The sequence below is a fragment of the Hippopotamus amphibius genome, chromosome 9, assembly GCF_030028045.1.
Source record: "Hippopotamus amphibius kiboko isolate mHipAmp2 chromosome 9, mHipAmp2.hap2, whole genome shotgun sequence".
In the NCBI taxonomy this organism is placed as follows: domain Eukaryota; kingdom Metazoa; phylum Chordata; class Mammalia; order Artiodactyla; family Hippopotamidae; genus Hippopotamus; species Hippopotamus amphibius.
This window is the reverse complement of record NC_080194.1, coordinates 140,672,854-140,690,403: the sequence shown is the minus strand read 5'-3', so window position 1 is coordinate 140,690,403 and position 17,550 is coordinate 140,672,854. Positions and strand designations below refer to the sequence as shown.

Here is a 17,550-nt window from a genome sequence, read left to right as displayed (position 1 = left end):
ACAGGTCATAACACCATAAAGAAAACGGAGAAAACAGCCATTACCAAGTCAGAACGGCAGTTCCCTCCAGTGGGGAGGGAGGGGCGGCGTGGAGGGCGACCCCAGGGGAACAGCGAGCCCACGTGCCCCCGGCGCCGCTCCGGTTGACAGCTTGCTTGGTAATGACCTACCCACCTGAGCAGGTGGGCCTCCTGCCCCTTCCTGCACACGGCCCCCCCCACAGTTACGCACCCAACCGCAGCCTCATGACCGGCCGCCACACCTGTCCAGGTGGAGGACACCCGAGGACGCGCCAGGCGGGAACCGGAGCCCTGCGCCCATCCCGCCCAGGGCTCTGCCTCCTGGAAGCAGCCACAGGCTGTTGTGACCCCTGAGTTCCAACCAGCAACCAGGACCCTGTCTACACCAGCCCATCTGAAAGTCAGATGCTGCCGGGAGGAGGTGGCCCGAGTGGCCACTGCCCGCTGCCAGCCCTGCGGCTCCATGTCCGCCCAGCAGAGATCCTGCCTGCCACCCACGGAGCTGCCAGATGGCGCCTCCCTGCCAGTGGCCCAGGGGTTCACGTCCCGGGCAGAATGCAGACATCTTCAGCTTTCCAAGGCTCCTCCCCACGGGCCTGGAGGCGGGCCACGGACACCTGCACAGGGACCGCGTCCCCTCCCCGCCCTCCGTACTCCGTGACATCTTATTTCTTAAGCTGGGTCATAAAGATGGGGAAAGCAGTGAGAGGCAGGTACAGAGGACAAACACAGATGGTTCGTGAACATTCCAAAATCTGCTCCATCTCACAAACACTAAAGGAAGTGCAAACAAAGTAACGCTTTCCCTGTCAAATCAGCAAAGAGCCTTTCACGACGGAGTCACAGGACAGTGAGGGTACGCAGAGACAGACACGCTCAGAAACTGCCCGTGGGACTATAACCTGGCACTGGGCCACCCCAAGTTTAAAAATAGCCAGAGGGACAGGGCCGACTACGTCATGTTAGACATGCACACATCTATATTTTAAATCGTCTCCATTTCTCCATGAACAAATTCCACCTTTGAGTTGCTGTGCTACAGAAATAATCATAAAGGAATCAAACATTTCTGTACAAAGATGTTTACATAAGCATGACTTATAAATACAGAAAAATGGGAAATTCTAAAACTTCAACAAGGACGTGTTGAGGCACACCACCCACTCCCTGGCATTAAATATGACATCCACAATATGAGTAAATACATACACCGAGTGAAAAAAAGGACAAATAGCTATGTACACCGGTTGATTTAAATTATGTAAGAAAATAAACGCAATAGTAAGAAAAGATTGAAAGACACTAAAATGTTAAAAGCAATTCTCTCTAGGAGGTGACTCTCTTCTTTATACTTTCCCTGATTTTCCAAACTCTCAACAAAAAATATGTCTTTTTTTTTTTTTTAAGTGGGGAGAAGTCACATTTTAAAGCACCGAGGGGCATCATTTCCGTGGTAAAACTTGGACCTTCTGCTCCTAATGAGGGCCTTAACCAGGGAAGAGCAGGCTCTCTAGAAGGAACTAATAACCTCATTAAGATAATGGGTCGCTGAGGAGATGGAATGTTTAGGCTACTTCTCAGCCGTCACAGATGGAAACGGAGCCTCCCAGAGCCGTGCCTAAGCCAGCGCAGTGTGGCCGCAGCAGGAACGTTCTTCAGCTGAAACTGAAGGCCCCGTCCGATCCCCTGGAGACGCCTCGAGACCGGCCTTGGAGAGGATCCTGGTGAAAGAGAGACAGCAGCCCACCTGGCGCCCGGCTCACGGCCCCCACGACCCACAGGAGGGGCCGCCGACGTGCCTCCCCTGGGTCCACCTGGAGAACCGGGTCTCCGTCGCGGAGCTCAGCACCCTCTCTCCCTCGTCCAGAGGCAGGAGCCTCTGCGCCCCAGAGGCCACGTCCCGAGGATGCCCACATGGCCGGCCGCCCCCGCCTCCCTGCAGCGTGCTCCCCACGCTCAAGCAGGCTGGAAGGGAGAGCTGAGGAAACCGCTTTGAAAGTACAGCGAGAAGACAAAGAAGAGAAACTAGGATAGAAACGATCAGGAAAACGCATCCGTCTAGGAGATACAGAACCTGGATAAAAGATGAACCAGAAGGGATGATCCAGAGGGATGCGATTTTTCAGAACCGAAGAACATTGCCCTTTTAGCTTGCAATGGCCTATTAAAAGTCTAACATGGTAGAGGTTAAAAACGCATAAAGGGTCAAAATATGCAAACGGCAAATTTTAATAACCTTAATAAAATAAGAGAACGTGGACATTATAAACAAATGAGATAAAAGATACAACCATGGCTTTTCACATAAAAAACAAAAATCTAGCACAAAGGATGCAAACACATCCCCACAGGACACACATTGTGAGTCTGCAGCATGAGGCTTCGGGGGGGGGGGGGGCAGGGGGAGGCAGCATGAAGAAATTATCTGTGTTTCCAGAGGGATAAGAAAGAGGCTGAGGCCACAGGAGCGAGAATCACAGCACGTCCCAGCTTTTCCCGGAGGCCCTGGGAGTGAAGGCCTCCAAAATTCTAGGAAGGAAAGTATTGTCATGTAAAGTTCTGAACCCAGCTAAGCTGTTGAGTATCGGGGTGGAATAGAAATCTCTTCAGCCACTTCACCTCTCATGCACCTTTCTCGGGAGGCCGCTGAGGGAGTGGGTCCACCCAAACCAGGTGTCAGCCTAGAACCAGGGAGGAGGCAAGGGGACACTGGGGTCTCCTCTGCAGAGACACCAAGGAGGGTGGGGGGCGGCTGAGCGGGCTGGTGAGCAGCCGGCCCGACCGGAGCAGGCAGAAGGCGCCCAGACTGCACAAAACCCGCCACACACCCGAGCATCCTGCAGAGCAATACTGGCAGGGGACTGAGGAATATTGGATTAGTGAAAAGTACCAAGAAAAAGGGCGAACAAATAATGACAATAATTAATTTCAAAGACACTAGAAGCTGGACAAGCAGGAAAGGTCATCTTTGTGTACACCAGCCCTCAGCTGTAAAAAGCTGTCTCTGGTCATAGAGATGTAAACACTGACTGCTCATCGACACAAATTTACGGCTGTCCCGAGAGGGCAGGGCGAGGGGAGCTGATGAGTCACAGGAGGGTGGCGAGCAGAGCTCAAGTCGCATCTTCACGGCAGAGGCCCTACGTCACGCTCGACATGCAAAAATCGAGCAGTGGTGGGATACACGTGTGACTCTAGGTTGAGGAATTAAATGCCAAATAAGGAATAGTTCACCACTGAAGCTGGTCCCCTCTGGGCGGGGGAAACTGGGAAGAGGGGAAGGCTCGGGTAGGGACCTACTGCTTCGGCTTTTTTACTGTTATTTTTAATTAACAATGAGAAAGTATCGCTTTCACTGTGCACGTATATAACTGGTGAAAAGAAGTTTTTAAATGTACATACTTTTCAACCTACTAAACGAACGAAGGGTATATATTTCATCAACTCCTAGACACACGTTTTCGCACATTTTAACATCTTTGAACGCACGCTGCGTTCACGTGGAGTGTCCCAGGCAGCCGCTGCCACGTCAGAACTTGCCTGCTGCTCCTGGGGAGGTGAGATTCTGCAATACTGCAGTCACTTAAGGGTCATTTGAAGAATGAATGAGTTCTGATTGTCGTGTGCAAACTTGCAGAATTTTGTGCCAATGTGGCTTGAGAGAAGATCCCCGGGATAATGGCGGAGAGCTCTAAGAAACGCGGCACCAGCAAGACTCCTGAGGACACAGAAAAGGGCGCTGCGTGGAAGTGCGCGCAGTGACAGTGCGAGTCGAAAAGACCTTGAATTTATCTCCCTCGTATCCGTCTTCGCGTGTGCACAGAACCAGTGCAGACTGACAGCTATGCTTGCAATAAACCCCCAGGTTTATTAGAGCTCTTCAGGTAAGTGCAGAGCTAAGAGTTCCAAATAGTAATAATAAGGCGTTGTATCCTCGTTTAACCTGCAGTATTTTCCATGTTAGTGGTAAGCAGGTGCTGGTGGTCTTACGTCCACAACGTCTTCCATGCAGTGAAATACAGGATATACAGGCATATGTACTGCAAAGCTGTCCTTAATGACCCCCAAATATACATAGTGCTCTGACCACACCATGGCATATTCCATAAGCCCTAAAATGAATGAATTAGAATGATAACAGATGATGTGGGGAGATTTTCAAAAGGAGTTTGTTAAGAAAAAATACAGAAAACTAAGTACATGATCCCATTAAAAAAAAAAACTGACGATAAGTCTGCGTGTGTACATGTTTACACAGATCTGTACAGGAGCATCTGAGCACAGGAAAACTATGGAAGGTCACGGTGGGGACAGAATTCTAAAGTGACCCCATGATCTCTGCCCCTGGGGTTACTCCCGTGATTAAGCTCACGGGCAAGAGAGATTCTGCAGGTATAACTAAGGTTACTGAGCAGCTGATCTTAAGATACAGAGATTGTCCAGAGGGCCCAGCCTAATCACGTGCGTGACTTCAAAGCCGAGTGTTCTCCAGCTGGTCACAGAAGAGAAGGGTCTGAACAAGGGGGCGCCCCCCACCCAGATGGGAGGGCTACAGGAGAAGGAGCTGAGCGCGGGCCCTGGCCCACAGCTCTCAAGAAAAGGAAGAAAGGAAACAAAACATGGAGACTTCAGCCCCACATCCCCAAGGAACTGGATTCTGCCAATGACCCACGAGCTTGGAAACTGCCTCGGACCGGCGACTCCCTCTCATTTCCCCGTTTCAACGCAGAACGCCTGTGACCGTTATCTGCGTCGGTCCCGCCACTGGATGCGGGAGCGGGACAGGCACCGTGTCCCTGAGCCCGCGGGTCTGCGGTGGGGAGGACCGTGCGCCTCCCCCATCGGAGCCGTACTTAACGGACTTTCTCCGGGCCTCCTCCACACCTCAAGTCTGCGGTGACTGGTTACACAGCAAAAGAAAACTAGCACAGGCGTCGGGCTGTTAACCTGAATCAGGAGTCGTCAGAACGCGGAGGGACTGACGTGGCAGAGAACAGAATTCCATGATGAAGAAATTCATACCACAGACCTCACCAGCGCAAATGTACGTCTGAGTGTGTTTGCTGGCCTTGAGAGAGGTATTTATTCCCTAAACCACGGCGGTGGAGTCCGGCCCGATCAGGTGACGGTGGACAAGGACGCCACCGCTGAGAACAACTACCGCTGGTGGGGGGTGGGGCGGAGGCGACAGGGAAAGAAACCGTGAGGCCAAAACCTGAGACAAAGTACGAACCCGGAGGCGGGGGTGGACTGGGCCACGCGTGTCCTGAAAGCCCTCGCGGGTTCCAGGGAAAGGGAAAGGTGGTAGAGGCAGAAATCACAGCCCGGGGCGCACCCACGTCGGTGAGTCTAAGGGGGCCCCTCCCCACATTAAACTGAAAGCTCGGAAGAGAAAGTGAGCCACGGGATTCCCTGGTGCTCCAGGGAGAGAATCCGCCTTCCAACGCGGGGGATGCGGGTTTGATCCCTGGCTGAGGAACTAAGATCCCACATGCCACAGGGCAACTAAGCCCACACGCCGCGACTACGGAGCCCGCACCCTGGAGCCCGAGAGCCATGCCTAGAGAGAGAAAACCCGCAGACCATAACTAGAGAGGAGGCTGCACACATCTAAGAGCCTGTGCGCCACAACGAAAAGATCCCACGTGCTGCAACTAAGACTCGATGCAGCCCAAAAAATTAATAAATACATAAGTAAATAAAACAAAATAAAGTGAGCCGCACATAAACCCCCCGCCCCCACCCCAGGGGTCTGTGGCAAGAGTCACCTTGGCACTAACGAAGATGGGGGAGGGGAGAAGAAAAAAGCTATAACCAAGTTCATATGACCAGGGATTGGGGGTGGCGCCGGGGGGGGGGGGGGTCCTCAAGCTGTGGCTTCAGCTTCAAGGCCTCGGCTTTTTCAAGGGCAGTTAGCGCACCCACAGGGAAGTGAGGGCCCTGAGGAAGGGCCAGCAGGGACAGACGGGCAGCCCCCCCCCCCCCCCCCACCGAATGACCAGACACAGAGCAGACACTGCACAGGCACCCCAAAACCTGGGCGAGGATGACAACGGTGACACTACTTGTGACAGCCCAAGGCGTCAAAACAACCAGAGCATCGGCCAGCAGCGGAACGGACATGCTGGTCCATTCGCAGGGGACGGGACCGAGCAGCCAAAGCCACGCGGTGAGTCTCCCGCGTGGGGTGAGAGAAGGAGACGCAGACGCGTGGGCCCCAGCTGACTTAGTTCACGTGAAGCTCAAAGTGAGCCTCTCCAGGGGAGACGGGGCGGCTGCAGAGGACCAGGGCAGCCTGCGTGCCGCTGCCCGTGGAGACTCAGGCGTCTGCTCTGTAACTATCTGTTCAACTGTTCCCATGTGTTCTATACCCTTTTCTGTAAAAGGGTGGTGGTCTAATGGGAGCTGGGGTCTCAGTCGCCTTTCTTTTCTAAATTTTTTTTAAAGATTTATCTTTTTATTTTATTTTATTTTTTTGGCTGTGTTGGTCTTTGTTGCTGTGCGCGGGCTTTCTCCAGTTGCAGCGAGCGGGAGCTACTCTTCATTGTGGTGCGCTGGCTCCTCATTGCAGTGGGCTTCTCTTCTTGCAGAGCACAGGCGCTAGATGCACGGGCTCAGTAGTTGTGGCACACGGGCTCAGTAGTTGTGGCTCGCGGGCTCTAGAGCACAGGCTCAGTAGCTGTGGCGCATGGGCTTAGTTGCTAAGCGGTATGTGGGATCTTCCTGGAGCATGTACCCTGCATTGGCAGGCGGATTCTTAACCACTGCACCACCAGGGAAGCCCTCTAATTTTTTTTATTATTACTATTATTATTTTTTACTTTGCCCCACTGCAGGGCATGTGGGATCTTAGTTCCCCGACCAGAGATTGAACCCATGTCCCCTGCAGTGGAAGCTCAGAGTCTTAACCACTGGACCACCAGGGAAGTCCCTCTTCTCTATATTTTTATGAGTGGCTCAAATCCTTCAACATGAACATGTATGATTCACACAGCCAGCAGAGAGGGTGACCCAGACAGTCCTGCCGTGTGGTGGGCAGACCAACCCCAGCTGCCCGAGCAGTGGGTTCCTGCCAGGGCTCCCCACGCGCCCACCCCCCACCCCACACCCGTGAGCCATCAACCCTCCTTGCTGGCCAAACGTTGTGGAGAAATTGTCTATACACACTCTTCCCACCCTCTTTTCTCCAACTCACCCTCTGTATAGCTAGGAAACATGTCAGGCATCCAAAAGGGTATGAAGAACAAAACACTGTACCCACTGCAGCCTGAAGAAACAAAACCTTTCTAGGTATGGATGAAAATTCTCTCCCCTATCCAGAAATAACAGCTGTGCTGATTTGGGGTCATATTTCCCATGTGCATATTTATGTTTTTTTCATGTATTACATATGGCTAAGATATTATATACTTACATAGTAAAATCTCTGGAAAAAAAATCTCATTTTGCAATTTTTGAGGAAATGGTATCATACGATATGAATGCACCCACTTGCTATGTGTACCTCCAGCTCATTCCTTTTCAGTGCTGCATGGTATTCCATTGTAATATCTTAAAATGGCCCTGTTTTTCCCATCGATCAATGAGGAAGTTAGTCTCCCAGACGGCCCCTAGCGATCTCCTGCTTCTCGAGCCCTGCTGTAGTCTCCTCCCACCGTGACTAGAGCCTGTTTAACCACAAGGACACGGTGGACATGGTGCCGTGACTTCCACGGTCAAGTTACAAAAGACCCTGCGGCTCGCGCCTTGCACGCTCAGATCACGGGCTGGGTGGGTCAGCCGCCACGCCATGAGGACACGGAGGGCTGAGGCCTCCTGCCAACAGCCACGCCGACCTGCCAGCCGACACCGCGAATGTTAAACCATCTTAGCACTCCAGGGACTCCGCAGAGGTGGCCATGATGGTCTGGGACACGTTTCTGGTTTGGGTTTAGTTTTCATATTCACACTCACAAGGGAATTCAACCAATAACTTTTATCTTGTTCCCCTTCTCTGGTTTGATATGGTTAGCTTTGTCATATACAATGTTTCTTTTTCTGTTTTCTGGAATGGTCTGATGTAAAATATTAGAATAATCTTGTCATTGAATATCAGTAAGAACTGTCCCGTACAACTTTCTAGGTCTTATGTTTTTGTGATTTTACTTCGGTTTTGTTGGGGACATTTTCAAACTACTCATGCCATTTCTCTCAAGGTTATAAGTCCATTCTATCCTTCAGTGAGTCTGGGTAGGTTATCTTTTTCTAGGAGATTGTCCATTTCATCTAAGTTTTCAAATTTACTGGCATAAAGCTATCTATTAGGTCTTTTAAAAACAAACAAACAAAAAAAACGCACCAATTCTACTATGTTTGTAGCTATATCCCCTTTGCAAGTCCGAAGATTGCTGTGTGTACCACCTCTGGTTTTCCTCAACAATCTTCCCAGTTTTGACGGTTTTGTTAGTCTTTTCAAAGAGCCTACTCTTCACTCTGCTGATTCTCCCCACTGCACTTTATTTTCTGTCATTTCCTTTCTTCTCTCAGTGGATTTATTACCCTGCTGCAACCTGGTTCTGAAGGCACAAAGCTCGTCAGCTGACAGACTCTATTCTTTACTGGGGTAAGCATTTAAAGCCATGACCCTCCTCTTCTCAATACCACATAAGCTGCATCCCGCAAGTTGCATTTTCATTACTGTTCAGTTCTAATTCACATTAAAAGGCCTCTTTTGGTCCTGACTTATTTGGAAGTGTTTGAATATCTAAACGTATGAGGCTACGTAACTCACTCTAACATTGCCTCTCAACACCCATTCTCTCCTTTCTCCCCTCGCATGATGGTGGGGAATGATGGCCGTGTACCCAGCTAATACAAACTACACCTTCCGGTCTCCCTGGCAGGTAGGCAGGGCCTTCTGAGTTCCAGTCAGTGAACAATGAGGGACTGTCATCTTCCAGGGCTCCTAGGGACTTTTGGGAAAGCTCCACAGGAGAAGGACACAGTCTGCAGGGACATCTCCCACCTTCCTTCTTCCTGCCTTAAATGAAGATATGATGGCAGTGGCCCCGCCACCATCCTGCACCTTGAGGTGACCTTGAGGACAGAATGCATGGACTCCAATAGTGGGGCTGAAAGTGTCAGAAGCCTGGGTCCCTGGGGACCAGGAAAGCGTCCCCCATCAGCCCTGAACTTACTCCCTCTGTAAAGTGAAAGAAAATCACCCTGCATCATGTTCAGTAATTGTTATCTGGCCAAATGCAATTCCTAACAGATAAAGAGGTTTTTAAGACATCACTTTGGTGTTGGCTTCTTGATTACAAAATATTTCACACACATGAAAGCGTTTACAACTTAGACTAATAATAAAGCGAATTCCATTTCCTCCACCACCCAACCTGCAGAAAGTGGAACATTTCCAGTCTGCGTTCTTGCAGCTGCACCTCCCCACCTTGTCTGCACCTCTCGCCCCGCCAAAGGGAACCGCTATTCTGCATTCTGTTTCACGTTTCCCTCTTTTTTTTTTTATAGCCATAGCGCACGTTTTTGCAAGCCTAAATTATACTGCCCTATTTTTCTTTTTCTGAAACCTTACATAGCTTGTGCCACACTGTGTATCTGTGATTTTCCCTGCCCCTCGACGTGATGAGATGCATCTTCCTTGATGCACGAAGCTCCAGCTCACGTAACCTCACAGCTTCACGTTATTTACCGCATGAGAGCACCGCTCTCTCTACGCCCCGCTTATGCACATGAGGGTTGTTCTGAGCTTCAGGCTATTACAAAATGCTGCTACAAACACTTCCCATACTCATTTCCTGGTGACCTGTGGGACAGTTTCTCTAGGAAAGTGCTAGGAAAGTCTAGGAAAGAGGCTTGGCATATGTGGAAAAGGATGACATCCATGTGGCACGCTGGAGGTAAATTAGAGGGTGTGTAGGGTTCTGGACTGGCCGCAGCGGTGGCCCACAGACTCTGGCCACCTCGAGGGATAAAGGCACCAGGAAGATGAACCCACCAGAGCCCCACAGTACGGGGGGTGGAGCCCCCTGGGCAGAAAGAATGGAGCACAGGGTGCAGGCACGTCGGCTGCACTAGACAAGATCCACCGTCTCCTGAAGGGACCGGAGCACAGGCACTCCCCACAGCACCGCATCAGTGTTCCCGCTGGCCTGCCTCCTCACCAAACCTAAATATTGTTAGGCTTCACTTTTGTAAAAAAAATAATAATAATAGCAGCCCCATGGTCTTAACTCCTACTTGCCTCACTATTAACAAGATTGAGCATCTTTTCATGTTTATCGTCCATTCTTAGTTCCTCTCCTGTGAAACACCTAAGCATCTTTTCTGCCAGTTTATTGGGTTCTTTCAATTTTTCAGACTTTTCTTCTCATCCTAATACATCCTGGATAGTGATCATTTGTTTTATGTATGATGAAATCTCACTGCTTACAGCCTGTTTTGTCACTCTTCACTGTTCATTACTTGATACAATTAAGAGATTCTGTTCATCACTCTTCATGGTTTGAGCTTTTTTGTGTCTTCTTTAGGAAATTCTTCTCTATGCTATTTGTCATTGATTCCTAACTTACTGTTCTGCAGTCAGAGAACATGTTCTATGAATCAGATGATTTGAAGTATGTGGTCTTCCTTTCTGATCTAGCATGAGGTTATTTTTTTACATGCCCAGTGCTTACTTGAGAATAAAATGCATTTTCTAAGTGTTGAGTGGAAGGTTCTATAACAAACATCCAACAGATCAGGGATGACAAACGCCAACTGGGGGGAATGGGTGACAAATCCAGGCCTGGCCATCTGTTTACACTTTGTCCAGGGCTGCTCGCTCTCAACAAAGGCGGAGTTAAATAGCTGAGACAGAGACTGTATAGCCTCGCAAAGCCGAAAATACTTCCTACCTGGCCCTTCACAAACTCTGCCAACCACTGCAGCTGTGCTCAAAACTGTTTCCCTTCTAATTTTTTGTTTTAGTTGTTAAAAATCTTCTGTGACAATAACACTTTTGGCAATTTCTGTTGACCTTTGCTTTATTTTACGTTGAGGCTATTTTACTAGGTACAAAAGACTTTAACATGTTCCCTTTTCCTGCTGCATTGCTTCTTCTCTCATGAAGGTAGCAGTCCCTTGCATCTCTGGTCATTCCCTTTGCTTTGAAATGCTTGGATAACATTGTCACTGTAACAGCTTTCTGCTGGCCTATCTCTTCTCCACTGTTTATGTCTCACATTCTGGGTGTGTCTCATAAATAAAACAGCACACAGCTGGACAACCTCCATCTTTCAGTCAGGAAGTTTAGTCCATTTATTATATATATAGTGACAGATATATTTGGTTTCATTTCCATCGTCTTAGATTTTATTTTCTTTCTACACCATTTTTTCTATGCTTCCCACCGCCCCTCTACTGCCTTCTTTTGGATTAAGATTTTTCAACCCCACTTTTTTTTTAACCATTATTGATATGAGATTTTAACCTTTTCATGTTTCTCCCTAACAGTATAACATGAAGTCTAGATTTCAAATAAAGCTGAAAAGTTCATCAGTGTCTTTACCCACAGAACAATGTAAGAAGATCTGAACTGTTATCATCAGATTTAAACCCCTCTGCTTGCTTCTTCATTTTTATTGTTTTTTAATGGAGAAATACATCATCTGTTTTCAAAATAGCGCTTGAAAAATACAAGGAGTACAGATACTATAAAACAAAGCAAACTCCAGTCATGAGATACTACATACACCATATGAAAAAAATAGCCTGGTATTCAGGTAATGAAAACTAGAATTAAAAAGCTCCAACTTTCCAGCTTGGTAAAACAAGTACAGTCACACGAAACATTTAATAAACTAATTTTTCCCCAATGTGTGAACAAAATAACAAGACCAAATTTGTGCCTGGCAATTTCAATGACACAATAGCTATTCAAAACACACAGGTACAGTGCACACTTCACCTGATTTTATTGCGGTGGAAGGGCACGGGGATGGCACGGGGAGTGGGAACACCGTGTACCAGGCATCAGAGAGTCAGGGTGAACAGAAAGTCTCAATTACTGCACAGCCCACAACAGAAATGACTATATTCCAACTTTGGGGAAGTTATTTAAAAGGATAGGGAAAGGGTTTAAGAAGCTGCAGTTTAACATGAAAAATGCACGTGTGGTAAAAAGGAATACCGTTGGGGGATGGGAAGAGTCAGAACCAGGCTATTTGGAAAACCTGTTGGGTCTGCTGTGTCCAAATTAGGAAAGACTAAGTCTTCATTCATCTACAACTGTTGTCATTCATGTTTCTCAACATAAATGTTCTGCTGCTTAATTATGAGTGGTCTTTTTTCTTAAAGAAAGGTATTCCGAATCTTTTGCAGGATTAAAAAAAAAAAAAAGAGTAGAAAGCTGACTAGATGTCAAGTGCTTGCTAGAAATTTCTTGTTTCTACACGTAAATTTAACCGATGAATTTTAGAAAGTCATTTACAAATAAAAATAGGTTTAAAATTCTAGAGAAAATGCTTTTCTGCTTACACGTTTAAATTAGAAATTAAGTTTACTATAAGCAGGTATTCTGTGGCATATACAAATCTTCTCTTATGTGGAGACCAAATGGCCATCCAAGGAGATGACATGCTTCACAGGAATTACTCTTGGTAAAGCTTTACTAAAATATTAGCCATGTGGCCACAGGACTGTTGGTTTCACATCATGGTTAAGAAAATACCAGCATACTGAGTTTTTTGTGAAACAATATACAAGCATACCTTGTGCACACAAGCTAAGAGAAGGCGGCAGGGGCAGGGGACACAAAAAGCTTTTCTGTTTCAGGACAAATAATTAAGGACAAGAGAACATGGAGCTCCGTTAGCTCGAGACAGTATCTGCTGTCTGTATGCTCTCTGAGATGGCTCTACAGATAAAACCAGTATGTCACTTCTTGATCCCAACCCATCAAAACCAAACCCTTGCTAATTACTGTTTCAATGCCAAATATATACCCTAAGAGCTGACATTTAATTTTAAAGGGTTACAGCTACCTCACAGGGACTGAGCTAGGTGTCCTCTGTGCCTTTTCCGAAGCACAGGACACCACCGCACAATGGTAACCGATCTGAAGATTAATAATGAAGAACACCCTTCAGGAAAAAACTGAAATTCATCAAGCTGAAAAATCTAAAAGTAGTTCTACTTTCTAATAAAAATATACATAAAGTGCATCATCAGCATAAGGAATTCTGATACCAGTCTGTATTGCAAACTTTCCCCACAACGCATCGGACATTGACCCAGTCCAGACATCAGTCACGGGCACAAACACCGCTGGAGGGTTTTTCTCCTGTTTTCCTCGTACAGGCAGGAGTCCTTTGAAATAGTTCGCACGACTGTGGCTGACACACAAATAACCTGACACATCAATAACAGTACTTCCAGCTTCACATAATAACCTGGACTTCTGATCGAGATTAGCCCCATAAAGGAAGTCACCAAATAAGCCTAACAAATCTATCTTGAACCACATCTAGCTTGGTACCCTTCATTCTCCTCTTTTAGCATCTGCAGACAGCAGGCTGAGTTGGCGAATACTGTTCACGGACCCTTGAGGTGGTTTTTCTCAGTTCAGTCTGTTTTACTGAATTCTTGAGAACGGCAACAGGATCTGCAGGGATAGTAGGGACACCGGGAAGGTCTGCACTGGACCTTCTGCGTGAGGCCAACAGAGAAGCTGCTGTCTGAATAGTTTCCAACTGAGTCGCACTCGTCTCTTCACGAGACCATTCCTCTTCTGTGCTGGTTTCCTTGGTCCCTTCTTCTTCTTGACGTGACAGCGTCCTCTAGACGCCTACGATAGGATTAGCTATGTTTGCTGCTGCGCTCCCTGAAGGCCTGGGTGGGTGGCTGACCAGACGTGTTGAGGAAACGACTCTGGTGACCATGGGCTTCGGTGCTGGAGAAACAGTTGGCTGCAGAGCAGTCTGAGGGATGCTTTCATTGGACACGCCCCCTGGGCTGTCACTAGGATTTGCTTGTTGCAAGGAAACGTCAGGAACCTGCACGCTGGTCACAGATGTTGCTGTCACAGCCGACGCAGGACTGCTTCTGCCCAGGGCGCTGCCAGTCACTGGGCCAGCCTTCGTAGTGCCAGGAAGTGAAGACACAGACGTGCCGTTTTCACTGTCTACAGACAAGTCGAGGCTGCCATCATCCAAAGCTGCCAATCGGACCCCTTCCACTGAGTGTGTTTTCTTTTTCTGAAGCACATGATTAGGCAACAGCTGGTGAAGCTCCTTTCTTCTCAAATGCATGGCAGCAATTTTCATGTCCATCTCGAACATCTTACTGTTTACCGCTTGCCTATAAACCGTATCTGTGAAAGACTGGATATCATAGGTGAGATCAATACTGAGGACTTCAGAGTTTTCTGGCTTTTTTAACACTAACCCAATCACCCACATTGTACGAAATTCTTCCTTCTCAGGATTCTCCTTGGGTGCTGGAAACGACTGAGGATTCACATGTGCCAGTGTAATAAACTCATTCTTCTCCAAGCTTCCGACCAGGATTCGGATTTTCGATTCCACCAAGCCCACCCATTCTAGATGCTGTTTTTCTGTGGGTGCACTTGCTAAAAGTACAATATAATGCTTGTACTTTTGAAAGAAGCTGGGGGCTTCAAAAAGTTTGGACCACTCTGCCTTACTCAGCAAAATCTCATGTGTAATAGCAAGCCCTTGCTTAAACTCCTCAATCATGACCATCCTTGTGGACACAGACACATTGTACGTGGAGTTCTGCTGTGGGTACGCTGGTGTAATTATGGGCATGAGGTGGTACCTATCGCTGGGATTTACTCTGGGGTCCCAGACAGGCAAATTAAGATTCCGTTCTTCAGGCTCTTTCAGCAGCACTGGATTTGGCCATTCCCATTCAGAAAACACCAAGAAAAATTTACGTACAAGAGTTGATGCTATTGCATTTGGATAAAGCTGGCAAGTTCTTGCTACTAGCATGGCCCAGGAAACACCTCCTAGGAAACCTAATATATTGGAATAGATATTGTGGCATTTGGCCCACAACTTGACAGCTCTCAGAGTTAATCTGAAGTTGTCAATGTTTGGTACTAGATGTAAAATCTCGTCAGTTACCCGGCAACCGTTAAGACTTCTTATGCACCTAATATCTAAATTTCTAAGCAGACTGTCATCTCTGAGGTCCAAATCTTCTGGAATAGTCTGCAGCGCTAATCTTGCAAACAAAATATCAATCTCTATCCCATCAAAACACAGTTTGATAACTGGTACAAATGCCTCCTCAACAGCCCTTAAGTCCTTTACTTCTTCATGTAGTTTCAACTTATCATAGAAGGAGGTGAAAAAGTCACTTCGATCAACATGTCTCGGTGCCACGCACAACGCATCGATATCTGCACCTTTCGTATGCACCCCTAATCTGTAAGAACCGAATGTAAAGATTTTCCCTCCAACATTTTCAATTACAGCTTGTGGCAGACTCTTGCTTTCACTGATTTCTCGTATCCATTCCTTTACCAGATTATTTAATTTCTCCAAAATTAAAATCCTGCGCTGCAGTTCCTCTTCCTCTTCAAAGACCCCAAAGGGCTTCAGGGTTTCAATTAATTTCTGGGTGAGTATGCAGTCAGTCTCCCTGGGGGGTGCTAAACTGATGGGGGAGGAGATGCCATAGTGCTTGGGCGGCGGCGGGGTCGGCGGTGATCCCGGGGTGGTCGCCGGAAACGGCATCATCTCTAGCGCTGGCCCCGCCACGCCGCGTCCCCCGCCACCGCGACCTCTGCGGCTGCCGCCCGGGTCATGATCCGCTGAGGCGGGAGGGGCGGGGCTCCTACCAGCCCAGGTCCGACCCGCTCCCGCTCCGCTCCCGCCGCTTCAAGCGCCTCTCCGCCGTCCCCTCGGCCCCAACATGGCGCCGGGGCCCCGGCCGCTGCGTTCGAGAACGCCCACGCACGCCACGCGCCGCGCGCCACGCACACCACGCGCCACGCAGGCCACGGCGCACGCGCGCGCAGAGCCTCACGGGGGCTGTAGTCCCCGGGGCGCCGGCGCGGCGTCGGGCCGGTGGGGGCGGACAGGGGTCGGCCCCGCGGTTCGGCGCCGCTGTGACTGTCGCAGACGTCTGCCCGGACCTACCGTCCATCTCCTTGCTCGCCGGTTCCTGCATCGCGAGTCTCCTTCCTCTCCAGGGCGCCCGCAGGTGGCCTCTGGCCACAGGCCCATCCTTTAGAACCTCTGCGGCGGCGGGTCGCCGGCGGGCGGGAGCTCCGTGGCGTCGGCCGTGGTGTCCGCCGTGGCCCGGTGCCTGGGGCGGCCAGGAGCGCCGCTCTGGGTTCCCGGGCTGGCTCTCCCCAGCTCCGAGGTTCCCAGCGGCTGCCCTCGGGTTTCTGCGGGTCACGGTGGGGAGCCTGGGCCCTGCCTTTTCTCTTGCGCGGCTGCGGAAGCCTCTGAAGTGCCCTGCAGCATCACCACCGGGCAGCAAGGGGTGGACCTCTCGCGTGTCTTACACAGGAAACTCAGTGGGTCCTGAATCGGAACACTGATGCTTTTCACGCCGTGCTCCCGGGGGATTCCCAGGCATGTCCATGGGGTCTGTCCTCCCCCACCCCCGTTCTCTTGATCCTCTTCGTGTGGACGTGACAGACCTTCTCATCCTTTTCCCCGTGTCTCTCAACCCACGTTTGTCTGTATCATGCCAGGTCTACCTACTTCTCTACTTGGCTTCAGTTACATTTAGTCCGCTGTTTAAGCCATCATTGAAGTATCTGTTCACAAGCTTGCATTTTTATTATTGAAAGCATTATCGTGTCCTTTTCCAGATCTTTCCCTGCCTTTGGGGATGACATTCTGTTCTTTCCTGTTTTCTACCTTTTATTTCATTAAACACTTTAAGGTACTTACTGCATATTTTATATCTAACGGTTCCAATTCCTAAATTCTTGAGAATTGGATTCTACAGTTTGTTTTCTGCTGACTCACCTCAAGTAGCACCCTTCAGGTGTCTTGTAATTTTGGATTGTGAGCTCATTCCTGGCCAGGCTTGGGATGCCTGTGTAAATGTTCTTCCAAAGAGGATTATTTTGTTTCTACCTGATGTCCTTGTACACTATCAAATTATGTACACTGTAATTTAATTCCTTATCCAGTGATTATCCCGATCACTTAAGTAGTGCAATTTTGAACCCCAAACACATGAGAGGAAGAGTCACTTTCAGTTCTAGGAAAGAGTATTCAGGTTTCCCACCCACAGCCCAGATCAAGAGAGAGAACTCTTTGTCATCTCCTTTTACCAGGTAGTAGACTCTCCCTATTCTATCTTTGTATTCAGTGTGTCACCCTTTATGGTTTCCAAATACGTGTGGGGGTCTCAGTTCCAACTCTTTACTTCTTAAGGTCCCAAGGCTCTATGTCTGTTTCTTGGACAGAGATTAAACTTAAGTTTCTTGGTTACAAAGACTGGCAAATGCCTACGGGGCAATTATACCTTCATAATAAGCTAAGAGTCTAAGGTTTCAGGG

The 17,550-nt window shown here is 48.7% G+C and overlaps 1 protein-coding gene across 1 annotated transcript; it reads right to left on the bottom strand.

Moving 5' to 3' along the window:
* Positions 1-11,226: 11,226 nt before the first annotated feature.
* On the bottom strand, positions 11,227-15,947 carry PAPOLB (poly(A) polymerase beta). Its single transcript, XM_057748880.1, has one exon. The coding sequence runs from the start codon at positions 15,764-15,766 to the stop codon at positions 13,838-13,840; it is 1,929 nt and encodes a 642-aa protein (XP_057604863.1). The 5' UTR covers positions 15,767-15,947; the 3' UTR covers positions 11,227-13,837.
* Between the last annotated feature and the right edge of the window lie 1,603 nt (positions 15,948-17,550).